At 40.8% G+C, this 16,666-nt stretch overlaps 1 protein-coding gene across 2 annotated transcripts; it reads right to left on the reverse strand.

The window, feature by feature from the left end:
• Positions 1–1,862: 1,862 nt before the first annotated feature.
• Positions 1,863–14,761, reverse strand: SERPINB11 (serpin family B member 11). 2 transcript variants are annotated; one of them, XM_004579446.2, is made up of 7 exons: positions 14,594–14,761; positions 13,571–13,630; positions 12,305–12,433; positions 8,625–8,742; positions 5,085–5,227; positions 4,419–4,574; positions 1,863–2,458 (listed from the first exon to the last, which is right to left on the reverse strand). In XM_004579446.2, exons 1-7 carry the CDS (start codon positions 14,759–14,761, stop codon positions 2,054–2,056), a joined length of 1,179 nt encoding a protein of 392 aa, XP_004579503.2. In that variant the 3' UTR covers positions 1,863–2,053. The 2 variants fall into 2 exon arrangements, with proteins under 2 accessions (XP_004579503.2, XP_012786992.2); XM_012931538.2 differs by lacking the exons at positions 5,085–5,227; positions 8,625–8,742.
• Positions 14,762–16,666: the final 1,905 nt, after the last annotated feature.

Genomic DNA, 16,666 nt, shown 5'->3' on the forward strand with positions numbered 1-16,666 from the left:
TATGTGTGGTGTGTGTGGTGTGTGTAGTGTGTGTGTGGTGTGTGTGGTGTGTTTTGTGTGTGTGGTGTGTGTGGTGTGTTTTGTGTGTGTGTGTGTGTGTGGTATGTGTGGTGTGTGTGGTGTGTAGTGTGTGTGTGTGGTGTGTGTGGTGTGTGTAGTGTGTGTGTGGTGTGTGTGGTGTGTTTTGTGTGTGTGTGTGTGGTATGTGTGGTGTGTGTGGTGTGTGTAGTGTGTGTGTGGTGTGTGTGGTGTGTTTTGTGTGTGTGGTGTGTGTGGTGTGTTTTGTGTGTGTGTGTGTGTGTGTGGTATGTGTGGTGTGTGTGGTGTGTAGTGTGTGTGTGTGGTGTGTGTGGTGTGTTTTGTGTGTGTGTGTGTGTGGTGTATGTAGTGTGTGTGTGGTGTGTGGTGTGTGTGGTGTGTAGTGTGTGTGTGTGGTGTGTGTGGTGTGTTTTGTGTGTGTGTGTGTGTGTGGTGTGTGTAGTGTGTGTAGTGTGTGTGTGGTGTGTGGTGTGTGTGTGTGTGTGTGTGTGTGTGTGTGTGTGTGTGTAGCCAACTGTCTTCCAATATGCCATTTTGTCCTGGTGCTAGCGATGAGTGAGAATGGTGATCGCACCATCGGCATGTGCTGTGTTTTGGACTTAGTAATTCTAACAGGTACACACCAGTCTTGAAATTTTCTAAGGAAATGAGATGTTGAGCACACTGACATTTGCTTATTGTCCCTTAAACCCCTTGTTTGGTCGCTTAAGTGTCTTGTTTGGAAAACTTTCCATGTTTTCCCCTACTTTGAATTGTTTTCTTGAAATTTAGTTTTTAATATTCCTCATATAGGATTGGTATTAGATACCAATCTTTTATTAAATATGTTTTAAACATAGTTCTTACCATGGCATTTTTTGTGGAGCAGAAGATTTTATATTCAATAAAGTCCATTTTGTTCTTTCATGTATTATACTCTTGGTGTTATATATAAAAGGTTGCTGCCAAATACAACTCTTAAATTATTTAAAAATCTCATGGTTTCTCACTTTACATTTAATCCTTTGGTTCTATTTGGAGTTAATGTTTTATGAAATATGTAAAATCTGTGTTGATTCTTTTTTTTTCATCATGTGAATGCCCTATCATTATTACACCATTTATTAGGAAAATATTATTCTTTCTTCATTGAGTTGACTTCATATCTTTGTCAAAAATCTATTGTTTTATTTTTGGGCTTTCTCTTCTATTTTCATTGATCTATTTGTCTATTCTTTCAATAATATCACACTACTTTGATTACTGTGGCTTCAAGGTAACTCTTGAAAACAAGCAGGGATTGTCTTCTTGCTCTATTCTTAAGCATTGCGTTGGGTTTTCTGAAGCTTTCATATTAACTCAGCAGTAACGCAAAGCTCGCTGGAGTCTATTCTCAGTTCTGCATTGGCATGACCTCTGGCCAATGGATTTGTTCACTGGAGTGATCTGATGTTTCTCCACTTTCATCATTTTCCCTCCATACTTGGAAAGATTTCACTCTCCAAGCCACACATGCTTCAGAGAACTGCTTCAGTAAATTTCCATAAAATGTTCTGACCAGTTAAGACACTGTCCCTGGCACTTTTAAAACCACTATTGCATAAGTAAACAGAAATACTCAGCCTGACAATGAGTGCAAGAGGATGCCCAGTTAAGATCGGGAGAAGCACCAGGGTTAATTAGGCACTCTCTTCTAAAGGATATATTTGGTCAAATATAATCTTTTCACTCAAAAAAAAGGAGGACGGAGCTGATACTATTGAATGTTCATATTTACATTGCAGATAAAAAGAGCAAGGGACAGCAGCAAGCAGTCAAACAAAACCCCACAGATAAAGCCAGAGGGGAGTTTGTACATCTTCTTCTGTGATTACCAATTCATACAGTAAGTTGGCAGAGATCCTAGACTTATTCTGCACATCAGCAAACCAAGGTGTGGAGATAAGTGAGAAACGAACAGCTCTTGGGCTACAAGGTAGTCACGTGACTGCCCAGGCACCTCCCTGGTGACTCTGAGTATCACTCAGCCCATCCGTTACGGAGAAGCAAATTTGCCACAGAAGACAATCATCTTGGAAGGGTTGTCCCTTATAAGAAACAGGAAAGGCTTGTTGGCTGTGAACTGGTATCGGATGGGGAGTCTTTTCACAGCTATGTTGGCCCCAGTGGCAGCAGCGGCCTCCGTGCCCTCTTCATTGACATCCACGTAGGATTTGTGAATGACTTTTGAGAGGTACAGCCCTTCAGCTGATGACATTCCAGAAAGATCAGCCTTGTGCTTGTTGAAAATGTCTGTCATTCCCAGGGATTTCAGCAAGGAATTGAGCTCATACTGGACATCGAGCTTGAATCTGGGCAAATGTACTTCCACTTCTCTCTCCACCATGTTGGAAGGGCCTGTCCATTTCTCAAACATCCGCACGTTCAGCTGCTTTGCTATCTGGGCAAAAACACAGATGAGCCTGCGTGAGCCAAATCCAAGCCTCTACAAGGAACCCTGCTGGTTGCCATAATTCTCAATGTGAATGGATCAGTTTTATCTCTGCCTTCAAAACATGCCCATACCTTGCCCAGCAGGCAAAAAAAAAACTTCTTACATTTAATTTCACCTTCCTTTCCCATTGTCGTTGCCCACTTCTCCTCCATAGTTTATCACTCAGCTTCTCAGTGCACTCCAGCCAGGTTTCAGCCTTGACTACCTGAGCATGGTGCATCTTAGCTTGTCTTTCTACTACCCCTGGAGTTACAGTGTGCCCATGTCCTGGACGAATTCCACCATAGCTTCTCATGCCTTATATCTGCCACATTTCACCACACACTCCCTTAGGAGCTGGGTCCTCATGTGGCTCCCAGGGTGTTGGGGTCACCAGTCCACTCTGCCAACTCTAACCTCGGGTGTCCTCCTTCGGTGCCTCTATTGTGCCTCTCCCACAGCTGAACACAGATGCTGTTCCTACCTCTGCCCAGCATTTCCAGATCAGCCTGAACCACGCTGACTTCTTTCCAGTAAGCTCCTCATTTTTTCTCAACTCCTCTGAACATCTGTCCTTAGGCACTGGAAGCTCTGTAAACAGCCCTCCCCAAAGCTTCAAGCTACAGTGCTATTTCACAACCACCATTCTAGTAAAAGATGTAAAAGAGGTTTGTCAGTATCTCCCTCTGTGGCACTGGAAATCTGACTTAAAAACAGTTCTTCTTTGCCTTAATGCAAGTTAGCCTGTCTCATTACACAATCACTCTTCAAGTATTTGCTGGTGCTGTTTGCTCCTCTTCCTGTCCATCTTCTGCTCATCTAGTAAAGCTTGCTTTGAGAGTATCCTTCTGGGAACGCTTCGCTTAGCCCCTTATTCCAGCTGAAGCCATCCATTCCCATGCCTACAGGACTTTCCACAGGCGCTAAACTGCTTCCAAACTGCCATATGAATGGAGCTTCAAAATGCCCAAGGACATGGATGTTGTGATAAAACCACACGTGGGTGTTGAAAATTTTTGCAGCAGAATAAACTCTTTAATTCCATTGCCCATGAAGTTTTTGAAGTACCCTCATGTGTATCCAAGTATCTTTTACTCCAGCTGACTGCAGACACTAGGGTCCCACTTGTCTCTGTACTGGCCACACCTGTTCTAATGGCCCTACCCTGTATCACTTACCATAGTCCCAGTTGGTGTTTTTTTAACTATTTATACCCAGACCTAGCCCTTCCAAGAAGCTCCTCATGTCCTCAGGTCACACATCTGTGACACACTGCTTTTAATCTCATGACAGCATTCTAACTTGGGACCCTTCCACCTGGGGCCACCCATCAGAGTGTATGTGTGTGTGCGTGTGTGTGTGTGTGTGTAAGAGAGAGAGCGAGCACTTCTGTAGCCTCTCAAATACTCAGCTGGCCTCCTAAGCAACTCTGTCTTCTAGCAGAGCATTGGGAAGTCCCACTGGGTGATGTAGGGATGCTCACTCCCAAGCTTGCCTTCCCTGTGCTAGGCAGTTTAGGAGAAGGGGTTTGACCCAAACGCCCTGTCTCACCTTGGTATCTTCTTAATAGTTGTGTTCACTTATCCCCACTCCCCACTCCCAGATACACACACGGACACCAGGAAGTTAAAACTTGTTAGCCCATGACGATATGTCACAAGTAGAGCAGAAAAATTGCCTGTGAGAATGAGTTGTCTCTGTGGACTAAGCGCTCAACCAGCAATAAAAGCTCATGGTTATGACAGGTGTCACCAAGCATCAAAGGACCAGTATGTGTGTGTATTTCTGCAAGAGGGTGCTTCTGCCACTGTGTGCCTCCTTTTATGTAGAAGTAACTTCTCTAAGTCCAGTGTCCTAAAGCAGAGGGACTTCAGGGTGGCCGCACATACACATGCTCTCCCAGCAGGTAGCACTCCTGTCATTGTACCTGTTCAAGCTTCGTTGTGCCTGTTGGAAGCAGAATAATCATGCTGAGTCTTTTGTTGACATACGGCAGCTCAAGAACTTGCATCTGAGGCCTCTCGATGACAGCCAGTTTAAACATCCCTGTCTGGTACATCATTTCCACGAGTACACTTTTGCCCTAAAAAAGAAATTTAGAGGATTATAATTAGGCCATGCAGTTACATAGTCACACAGGTAGATATATATGGAGCACACTGACAACCTTGTATAACATGAACGTTTGCGTTAGCACGCTAAGCACACGGGTAACTCTTTTTACCACTTCCCTAGTACCATTTTCTAATTTGAAAATGACAAGAGTTTAAGCTGTTCTAATAATATAGAGAGAGCCTTGAATCACTTTTCTTGCTAAAATTATACAGGTAGAGAAATCTGCAATGGATCATTTTCTTTTAAAGACTCAAAGACTTCCTGGAAGAAAACCAGTAGATGATATTATAGTACTGCTTGAGAAAATAATACATAAGGAAAAGGCAGACATATAGAACACTCGGAAATAATACATTTCTTCCCTGCCAGGGCATCTAGGAATGCTTACTCATACTTTCTGTGGAAAAATTAAAATATGAAGCCACCTATGGAAACCAAGACCACCTTTACAAAGTCTTTCTGGAAATGAGCTACTTACCTCGGCTAGCTGAAAGGGCGCTTTCACCGTCTCTCTTGCCTGAAATTTGCTGAGCCATTGTCCTTTGAAATAGACGGCATTCACCAGGAGCAGCACAGAGGAAGGGTCAACCGCGCCCTCTCCAAAGAGGTTGGTGACTTTCCCTTGAATGAAATTTTTGTTTCAATATATTTGGGTTTGTACTTGACATCAGTTGAGTAGTCACAGAAATTTATAACCACTATTTTATAAAGCAAATCTTAAGTTTGGAGGCCAAAAGTCCTTCATCTCACAGTAGCAGTCTTGTTTGTTAAATGAAGGTTTCAGTATTGAAAGTTTTGTTATTTCTAGTCACAAGGCGCCATCTGGGAACTAACCAGTAAGTTAGCGATGGATCAGTTTCTCTTATATACTGCCTCTTATTTTAACTTTTTGTGATTATTTCTTGTGGATTATCTTTAATAATTGCAAGCTTCATATAATCAACACCTTACAATTATGCAAATTTATCAAGTTTATTATGTTTGTAAAATGTTTTAAATGCATTACTTTTTTTTAAAAAGTTCTCTCATTCAAACATGAAGTTTATGGAATGGAATTAAAAGATAAGTTTATTTTGATAATGAACACTTTCCATAAAGTTTTCAAAAACCCCTTGCATTCTAATCAAAAGGGACCATCCAGCCCTCTTGGTGTGTATATTGCACATTGTAATTCATACAGCCTTTAAGGAATATAATCACGCATGGGGTTATTTGCAACATCAGACTACAAGCTTGATGAAGAATAATTTTCATTTAACATCTTGGCTTAACAGAGTAACTAATTCCTGACATAAATATCTAAACTGAAGTGTTACATACGTTTTAGCATATACATAAATAAATATAAAATTGGATGATAAAATAATCAACATTCTAAGCAAACATTCTAATTCATACTCACATCAAGAACGCAGTAATACGTTTCCAATCGTGATTCCAGAAGCACTTTGTCGTGTCACTTCTGTGTTTCAGGCATTCCTCTAGGCACTACAGAACTAAGACTAAATGACACTAACCTAAAGAAATCCCTACATCATTAAATCGGCATCTTAGTTGTGGCCTTTTCCAGGAAATACTACATTAAGCTTCACACTCTTGCTCAAGGCAGAGCTTGCCAGTAGCCACTGCTGGCAGATCCACGTTTGGCACGTGGCATAATACACAATGAGATATTGTTTAGTGATAACAAAGAATGAAATCCAGACATTTCCAGCAAAAGGGATTGATCTAGAAAGCATCAATTCAAGTGAGATACCAGACTCTTAAAGACAGATACCACATTTACTACCCTCTATCTAAAACATACACAAAACACCTCAATCTGAACACAGATAAGCTATTACCACAGGCTGGGGTTGGGATTGTGTGGTAGCGTGCATAGAAGGAATTCAAATAATAGCTACCAAGTCAGAGTTGGAACAAAGGAGTAAGTTCCTACTGTTGCACAGCAGTAGTGGAGAGATTTCATGAACAAACAGAAGGAAGGCGCTCCAAGCCCCAATCATGAAGTAAGGTCAAATGGGACTGTTGATTGCACTGATCTGATCAATGTACACGACAGGCACATATTGAAATGTCGCACTGTAGCCCAAACATACATGCAACTGACTTTAACACAAGTTTTTATTAGTGTTGTTTTTAAAAACGCCTTTTGCACATGTATTTTGCTTAGCGTGAGTGTGCTGACAATCGGACCTGAAAACTATGAAAGTCATAATCATTTCCTAATTCACTTCCTTCCTGTCTGCAGCAGCCAGGGCTGAGCTGTGCTGGAACCAGAAGACCAAAGCACTTGGGTCATCTTTTGGTGCTTTTCCAAGCCTGAATGGGAACTTATGTCTATATGGGATGCTGGCATCCCAGGCAGTGGCATTACCTGTATACCACAGCACTAGTCCCAGCATTTCCTAACTCAAATTGAAGTAAATAAATAACATTTTATATGGTCACCTATTACTAAGCTTGAATAGCATCTGTCAGTCCATTAATCAAGAAGTTACTGTTGAGACTTCCTCATTATTCAACAGTTTAATGGGATACAAGGAAAATATGGTCATTATACTCACAAAAGTATGTTTTTCATACTGACAAACTCTACACAGATATAATTAATCCTGGTTTTGTATTTGGATCCCATTCCATTCTGTCTTATTACCTGATCAGCCCAATTCTCTCCTGTATATGGGAAAATGCTTGCCTGAGTCCTGAGACTCCAGCAACCAATGCTGCTCGTGGCTTAACCTCATAAAGGATTATTGCAACAGGAGGATTTGACTATGTGCCTCTAGTAGGATCCATCCTAAGAAGCAAATGACTCGGCAGAAATATCTTAAGCAACAATTTTTCATTGTTTTGCTAGTAGTGTTATTCTAAGGCTATATTGTGGGGATGAAATAATTGTACAAAAATAGTGGTGACATTAGAAAATGGTGACTTGAACACAAGATAAAAGAGAAACAGGTGTAAAGCAACATCTAATAAAAATTGCATGCACTTACATTTAAATAGGAAATATCAGTAAGAGATTATGCATTAATTTAAAATATGTGTGGGGGTGGTAGTCACTGTAGTACGGGTTAAGCCACTGCCTGCAACACTTATACCCAATTCAAAGTGCTGTTTCAAGTGTGTGATACTCTGCTTTCAATCTGCTTCCTGCAATGCACCTGGGAACGCATCACTTGTGGTCCAAGAGCTTGGGTCGCTCTCACCCATGCTGAGCTCCTGGCTCTTGGCTTTGGCTGGCCCAACCTGGGAGTAAATCCATGGTTGGAAGATTTCTGTCTCTCTCTCTCTTCCCCCAAATCAATAAATATATCTTACAAAATAAATGCATTTTCTAGCTATGCCCACTAAGAAAGCTTGGGAGATACAACCAAACTAAATAATTGAACATCCTGTATGATATCTATCAATTATGACTAAAATGACACAGACATTGTCAAAATAAAAAAGTGAAAAATATTATTGAAATATATTAAACTAAGCAAAAGTTGTGGTTGTAGATTGAAAATGATGCTTGTTCATCCAAACCTATAAATTCAATGTAATTCAAATAAAAATCTGAATCAATACATTTTATGGAAACTTACAACTTAATAATATTTATGGAAATGTAATGATCACAACTAGCTTAAGAAACCCTAGAAGAGGAAGATTAATGATCAATGTCAAGTGTCAAAGGACTCACATGAATAAAAATAAAAACCTAAACAGAGTAAAAAGAAATAGGTTTTTCTAAAAAATTGTGGACAGTGCACTTAAGTTTAATCAAATTTAGTCACAAAACAGCACTTACATTAGATGGAAATGCTGGTCATTATCATTTTCTAAGTCACTTGGCACAGACCATTCAGGAAAATGATTGAAAGCTTTTCCAAATTGTGACCCTACTTCTTTCCTTTTTGCTCTGCCTTTGTCAAGTTCTCAGCTTCGAGCAGGTGCCTTGTGTGGACTCCGAGCTTTGATCAACACATTACAGATAATGTTTGGAGATACATGTGTCACTCATCCTTACCATTAGTTCTGCTTTCAACCCAAGCGTTAATCTTTTTCCTCGTTTCTTCTGTGGACTTTTCAAAGTCAACTGTTTGCAACCTAGTTTGGTACAATTTCTCAGAACAGGTTAAATATTTCTGTAAAACAAAGGACAATTGAACAACAGAAAAGTAATGTAAGGAACACAAAGACCTATTATAGCTCAACATATTCTAAGCACTAACCTGCAGCCAGAAGCAGCTGAGCATGCAACAATGCTCACCTACCTAAGCTTGTTTTTAATCAAACAGAAGTCAAAAAGAATGCCCAGGAGTGCTTGCTTGTTATTTCTGTCATGCCAATGGCTTCTTGCTTCTAAAATATTCTAAGCAACACAGAACAAAACCAAAAAACATCCTGAAATAGGTTAGCACATGTTCATTTCTCCCTACTTTTTCCTCTTCAAAGTACAAAAACAATAGAGATTGTTCTCATGTTACAGACAGGAAAATATAGAACTAGAGTGATTAAGTGACTACTGCTCTGAAGTCTAGCAGAAAGTCTAGCAGAAAGTCTTCCCACAGCCACCATAAATAAAATAATGACATTCTCTGATTTGTATAATTGATATTTGTTAAAAATTATATTAAGATTCAATCTTTAACTCTGCCTTTCAAATTTTCAAAAATGGGAATAAAGTGCAAACAAAAGTATCTTAAGGAATTTACTATTTTGTTTACCTAGAACATATTATCAAAGTGAAAGTAGTATATAAATTCAATAGGAATCTAGACTTCTCCTTTAAAACTAGTCTCATGAGACCCAGCACAGTAGCCTAGTAGCTAAAATCCTCCCTTTGCATGGGCCAGAATCCCATCTGGCCACTGGTTCATATCCCAACAGCCCCACTTCCCATCCAGCTCCCTACATGTGGCCTGGGAAACCAATGGAGGACGGCGCAAAGCCTTGGGACCCTACACCTGCAGAGGAGACCGAAAGAAAGCCCTTGGCTTTGGATAAACTCAGCTCTAGCAGTTGCAGCCACCTGGGGAGAGAATAAGTAAACAGAAGATCTTCCTTTCCATCTCTCCTCCTACCTGTATATCTGCCTTTTCAATGAAAATAAATAAATCTTTAGGAAAAAATGCTCCTATATAGCAATCTCTCTCTCCTCTACTAATTACCATCTATATTGCCTTGATTCCTAGAACTGGAAACTTTGCACACCTCATTGCCAAAATAGCAGCCAAATGCACCTGCTCAACCGAACTATCAGTGATTCCATCGCTGAGAACCCAGGAACATGCCTCCTCAGGCCTCCAGGACTGTGTTCTAAGACAAAAGCTTTCTGAGTATGGGGGTTGTGAAGGTGACTGCAGGGGATTTGTTTTTCCATTTGCCTAACTTTTCTTTGTGCCTAAATCCAATGTAGGAGGAAACTGAGTTTGACTAGGAAGGAAAAGCAGGCCTCAGGATAATTCTGGTCCTGAGTTGGGTCCAGCTGTTCCTAACACATCCGTTGGTGGATCCCTCAAGCCTACAAGATGGGAGTTTTTCCCCAGGAGGAACCCTGAGATAATAAGGTCTGGCTTGTGACACGTGTTATAGTCATTGCCACAATGCTAACAAGCAGCACCTCACTCCAGGAACAGTCACTCTCGCCAGCATTCCAGATTGGCATTTATTGCCATTATGCCTGGGTCACTGTTCAGGGGTTAGTGGAAGGAGGGGGCAGGAAGCAAGTAAAAGAGGGGGGTTCCAACCAGAAGGAACCTTCACTGCCAATCCCCCCCCCCCCCGACTTCAGGCACTCTGCATAAAACTCCCCCTACCTATATATACCTAGGGCAATGGAAGAACATACTTCTCTGAAAGGTGAATCTTGTCAGATCTAAGACACAGCATGGGCAATCAGGCTAAAGAAGAGCTCACCTTTCCTGACTCAGCTGGTATTCAAGGCAAAGAGGTGAAACAAAAACAATGTGGCTGCCCCGGCCTTCCACACCAGTCACAGCAGGACGTGGCCTCTAAAGGCAGGCAGGTGGATTGGAAGGAGGTTCCCATCCAGGTGTTGCCGTTTAACTGTATCTGTGCAGCTTCACCTTTTAGAATCTGATTCCTGGTCTGGAATTAGTGGCAATTTTGTAACCATATCTTAACATTATGTAAAGATAGTGTTAGATCATGCCAGTGATACAGAGGCACTGGAAAACAGCAGGAAGATTGGCAAATACTAAGCACACATAAAACTTAGGTAGTGTAATGTTGTTGCAACAGGAAGTAGTGCTTGAGTTTTCAAGCTAGAAGACAGTATAATTTTTATCATTTTAATGATAGGAGAATGGGAGCAGACATTTTGGTCTAGCAATTAAAATTCTTACATTCCATGTCATAGCACCTGGATTTAATTCCTGCCTGAGGCACCTGACTCAAGTTATCTGCTGATGCAGACCCTGGAAGGCAGCATATTGATGGTTTAATTAATTGGCTTCATGCCTGGAATGCAATCCTGACTTTGGCCCAGCCCAGATGATGCGATGATGTGAGCATTCAGATGGAGATTCAGCAGATTTCTCTCTCTCTCTCTCTCTCTCTCTCTCTCTCCCTCTCCCTCTCCCTCTCCCTCTCCCTCTCCCTCTCCCTCTCCCTCTCCCTCTCCCTCTCCCTCTCCCTCTCCCTCTCCCTCTCCCTCTCCCTCTCCCTCTCCCTCTCCCTCTCTCCCTCCCTCCCTCCCTCTCCCTCTCCCTCTCTCCCTCCCTCCCTCCCTCTCCCTCTCCCTCTCCCTCTCCCTCTCCCTCTCTCCCTCTCTCCCTCTCTCCCTCTCTCCCTCTCTCCCTCTCTCCCTCCTCCTATCTTCCCTCCCTCCCTCCCATCTTCCCTCCCTCCCTCCCCTCTTCCTCTAGCTCTCTCTATCTCTCTTTCTATCTCTATTTCTTGCTCTCACATCAATTTAAAATCCTGTTTAAAATGCTAAAGTGACAGAAGTGATCCTGAGCGACAACAGGCTTTAGGCCTCCTCACTTACTGTCCAGAGTGCTCCCTACCACCTCTTGGTGCTCTGCCATTGCCAACTCTGAATAAGATAGCAGCAATGTGTTTAGTACATTCTTCTCTGGTCCATAAGAAATCATTCTTGCCTACTTTGTTCTGTGCTTCACCCCTGACCTTGCTTGCTGGATGGCTTTAGGGATTTTTGTACAAATAGATTTTATGAGATATTTCACCACTTTAAATGCGAATTTTGGTACAGTCATTTCACTGGAACTCTAAGTCAACTCAAATTCAACCTCTTTTTTAATTAAAAAAACACAAGGCTTATTTATTTTTGTTTAAAGACAGATTTATACAGAGAAAGATCCTCCTCCCCAATTGGCCACGGTGGTTGGAGCTGAGCCAATCCAAAGCCAGGAGCCAAGAGCTTCTTCCAGGTCTCTCACACAGGTGCAGGTCCTAAGGCTCTGAGCCATCCTCTACTGCTTTCCCAGGCCACAACCATGGAGCTAGATGGGAAGTGGAGCTGCCGGAACACTAACCTGCACCCGTATGGGATCCCAGGGAATGCAAGGTGAGGACTTTAGCCACTAAGCTATTGTGCCGGGCCCTCAAATTCAACCTCTTAAAAAGATAAACACCACATGACTTTTCTCGCTCTGCACTGTCTCTGTGTTATGAAGTCCAGAGGGTGTTAAAGCTGTCAGCCACCATCCGGGATTTACTGACCTGATGGAATGCCACGTTTTTTGTTCCATAGAGTCTGTTTGCAATACTGAGGGTAGAGTTTGAGTCTGGTTGGTTGATCTGCGAGATTAAAACTCCAAAGTCTGAATGAGTCCTTCCAGCTTGGCTGCACTGGAGACAGTAAACAAACAGTGAGGTATTGAATTGCTTGATTTCTCGCCAGTGGAGAGTTAGCCATGAGAGAACAATACTAGAGAGCCTTAGAATAAAAGGTCAGTGGACATAAGAGGTTGAAGAGTTTAAAGCACTTTTCTTCTTTAGGCTTCCTCCAACATAATGATCTCATAACTCTCTGACTTTGGTTGCCAAAGTGAGCAGAATTATAACTACTATAGAGCTATATACTCAGTTGTTAACTAATTCAAAGAGATTCTGGTGGGATGATACTCGGGACAATAATTTGAGTTTTGTTTCTCCCTTTTTCTAGCAGGATCATTTCTTCTCCTATCGCATACTTCACATTGTCTTGGTTTCTATATGGCTTTTTAATCAGACACCTCAACCTTTGTTCGAGTACACCTTGTACTCTGATCTGCCCCTCAGCGATAGCAATTCTGCTGTTGCAGCTTTGACGCTTTGAAAGACAATAATACACAATTATGGGGATGGGGAAGCGTTGCCTCAATTCTCTATACAATTGTGACCAACCCGGTCTTTGATATTCTAAAACAAGTTGGGTGAAGCAAGCGGTGCCTGTGTCTATATGGATTTATGTATCTTCTGAGCCAGGACTTAAACACTCTGTTTTCATGTAGGAGTTCTGTATAACTTTGATGTCAAAAATTATTCTCTTATTTGAGAGAACTAAAGACTAAATTCCCAGAGTATACCAATTGGACAACATCAGACCCCATATATAATTACATGGAAATGAATCAGGGTGCATTTCAGTCACCCCAAGACAAACAAACAAAAGAAATCCAGCATTGCAAAGATGAGGCTGAAAGAGTCCAAAGAAGTTTGGTCCAGAAAGCTTTCAGTAAGCATGACAGTAAATTAGATAACAGAATCTGGAAATTGGGTTTTTGGTTTTTTGTTTTGTTTTGTTTTGGTTTTGGCTTTCATTATTCTCATTGTCAAGCTCTCTAGGCTGCAGTGATTATCAGGAAGATTAAAGAAGGAGACAAGGACAGATGTCACCAGTTCCCACTGTGCCGAAGAAGAGGCTCTGCAGCTGAACTCCTCGGCTGTGACTTCAAGGTGATGTGACATGAAGAAGCATTTGACAGCTCAGTAATATTACCATACCTTAAGTGAGTCTGTGAATTCTGATTTTGATGCTTCTGCAATGTGATTAAAGTGAAGCACCTGGAAAAGATTAGGGGAGGGGCAGAGAAGAGTCAAGCAGCATCAAAGTTAATGAAGTCTGCAAAGCTTAACAATTATAAATATCTATTTGTCCATTTCACAGGAATATTAATAACAAGCTCACATCTGACATTGTTTGGACGCAAGTCCTGAATTAGGTCATAACTGTATCTGATTTACTTTCCCAACAATGTTATGGGTAGACACTGTTATCCACATTTTCTGTTGGAGAAACTGAGTTCAAGACAGACACAACAGCTTGACCCAGACATTGTCTTTCAGGCTCCAGCTACTAAGCTCCCAGGCTCCAGCACTGGGGCCTTCTGCTTTGTTAGGTCACTCTCCAGGGCATTTCAGGAGCCATCTCACACATCACAGAGTTTTCAAGAATAAATGATAATAACACAATTTGAAAGCATCATAAGAGGCATTTTCTCTTAAGCTTTCCACAATGTCACGTAATATAAGTGCTTAATATATGTAATATGCTAAAAAAACACTGTTGCTATCCCATGTAGACTGAATCTAAGTTTTCTCACCTGCATTTGGGGTTAACATTCCCCACTCCCACACAGCACTGTCATGAAAAAATGCAATGACATATGTCTTTCAGGACATAACACTTCTAAGGTGTTAAGTTTTATTGTAAGATTAAACACCCAGAGGTTAAGAATGATACCACGCTGGTGTTCTCTGCTACACGAAGTCACTCAAGAAGGAAACTCTAGAACCAGAGACATTTATTTGTGGTACCACCAGTAATAAGGAAGAGACTCTGCATTGTATTATTTTCATTACATTATATTACATTATTAAGCCATATTCTGTTTGGAGGAAAATAGTTTTTCCAAATGCAGTCTTTTTTTTCCATTTTAGAAATTGGAGGATTTTCTTGATATAAAAAATAGAAATACTTTGGCTGACCCAAAGGGCGCTCATGGAAGTCTCTATTACGTACCATACCTTTTTGATTTGCTCTGCGCTGTTTCCCCCAGCGCCGAGAAGGATCATGTATAGAGCATAAAGTAGACTCAGTGGGGAAAAGAAGATGTTCTCTCCTGCACTGCTGCTGTTCAGTTCCTTGAGCACATCCAGGCAAAACTCAACACCTGCTGCGCTGAGGGAATCCATCTTTATGTTAAACCCTGCTTGAGTATAAAAAAGGAGGAAATATCAGAGCATTCCTTGAAAGAACAGGTAATATCCACATCCAGTTTCTGTATTTTCACGACTGTAATTGTCTGAATAAGACACTTCATGAAAAATTGCGAATGTACCCTTATCACATTTTCTGAGGAATTCGTAAATCCTAAAAGGGGGAATTCATGATATTTTTACAATCTGAGCAATGAAAGATTTACTGTTCATTAAAACAACAGTTACCTCACTATTAAATGTGTACATTTAAGGACAGTCTATTGTTTTCCTGCAACAAAAGTATAGAAGGAACCAGATCTATTTGCTCCTAAGTTTTATGGTTTAACATAGTCTCCATTCTGGAATTTGTGCAGAAAAGTTCTACACAGAAAATTCTTGAGCTACAAAACCTCAACAAAATGAAATGTTTTTCCAGTCGATGGCCCACCTTGGCCACCTCAAAGACCAACTTCGTACTAACCATTCTTGTACAAGCAAATAGAAAGTCTGAGAGCAAATTTGACAAAATTCCCTGCAAGTTTTTATCGCCTTGGTGTTACCCCCCCCCCTCCCTGGAAGTAATGCAATACTAATAAGTACATCATGCCATAAGAAGGTGGTCAAAACTCTTGGCCCTGGATCTGCCACCATGCTGCCACTGAAAAGTGAGAAATAATCTCTAGCTAACAAGAAAATGTAAATTATAAATCATAATCATGTTCCACTTATCTCAGTAAAACTAGCCATCATACATAAAGCAAAAATAATAAATGCTGGTGATATGGAACTAAAATGATAATAGTGTGGTAATATAAAAAAAAAAGAGAAAAACAATAAATGTTGGTGAGAACGTAGGGGGGACCCCTAATGCACTGTTTGTGGGAATGTAACTAGTGCCACCACAATGAAGAGAGGATGGAGATTCCTCAGGCACTTGAAAACAGAGCTGCCTTATCACCCGGACATCCTATTACTGGGAAAATATTCAAATGAAATGAAATCTGTACGTGAGAGAGTTACCTGCAGCCCCACATTTACAATTCACAATAACCATCCCAGATTTCCCCATCAATGGATGAATGAATAAGGAAAATACAGTTCATATACACTATGGAATACTCCTTGGCTACAAAAAGAATGATAGTTCACCATTTGCAAAGAAATGGACCCAGATGGAAACCATTATGCTTAGTCAAACCCAAAAAGACAAATGTCATATGTTCTCTTTGATCTGCGACAACTAATACACAATACACAGAAATCAAGATCTTCGTAAATAACATTAGCATCCTGGGAACTGGCTGTTATGTACAGCAGGCATCTTTACTCTTTTTTTTTTTTTTTCTTTTTTTTTTTTTTTTTGAACTTTTATTTTTTTTTTATTTTTTTTTATATATTTATTATTTAACTTCAGTAATTACATTGTATTATGTGACACAATTACATAGATACTTGGGTTCTCCCCACCCCTCCCCAAACCCTCCCACCATGGTGGATTCCTCCACCTTGTTGCATAACCACAGCTCAAGTTCAGTTGAGATTCCCCCATTGCAAGCATATACCAAACATAGAGTCCAGCATCTTATTGTCCAGTCAAGTTCAACGGCTTCTTAGGTATACCCTCTCTGGTCTGAAGACAGAGCCAGCAGAGCATCATCCCAGTCAATTGAAAGCTCCAACATATCATCAGCAAAAATTTACATCATTATGGAATTAATTGACATAGTAATGAGTAACCAATATGGTAAAAGTAAATGCGAGTTCTTAACCACCTTCTGTGACCACCTCATTGACATTTCAATTTTAGTTTATACACAACATATAACATACATAACATGACATGTTATACATAACATCATATCATCTTAAATTAAGGCAAACATGTGGTATTTAACCTTT

The sequence above is a fragment of the Ochotona princeps genome, chromosome 18 (assembly GCF_030435755.1).
Source record: "Ochotona princeps isolate mOchPri1 chromosome 18, mOchPri1.hap1, whole genome shotgun sequence".
NCBI classification, from domain to species: Eukaryota; Metazoa; Chordata; class Mammalia; order Lagomorpha; family Ochotonidae; genus Ochotona; species Ochotona princeps.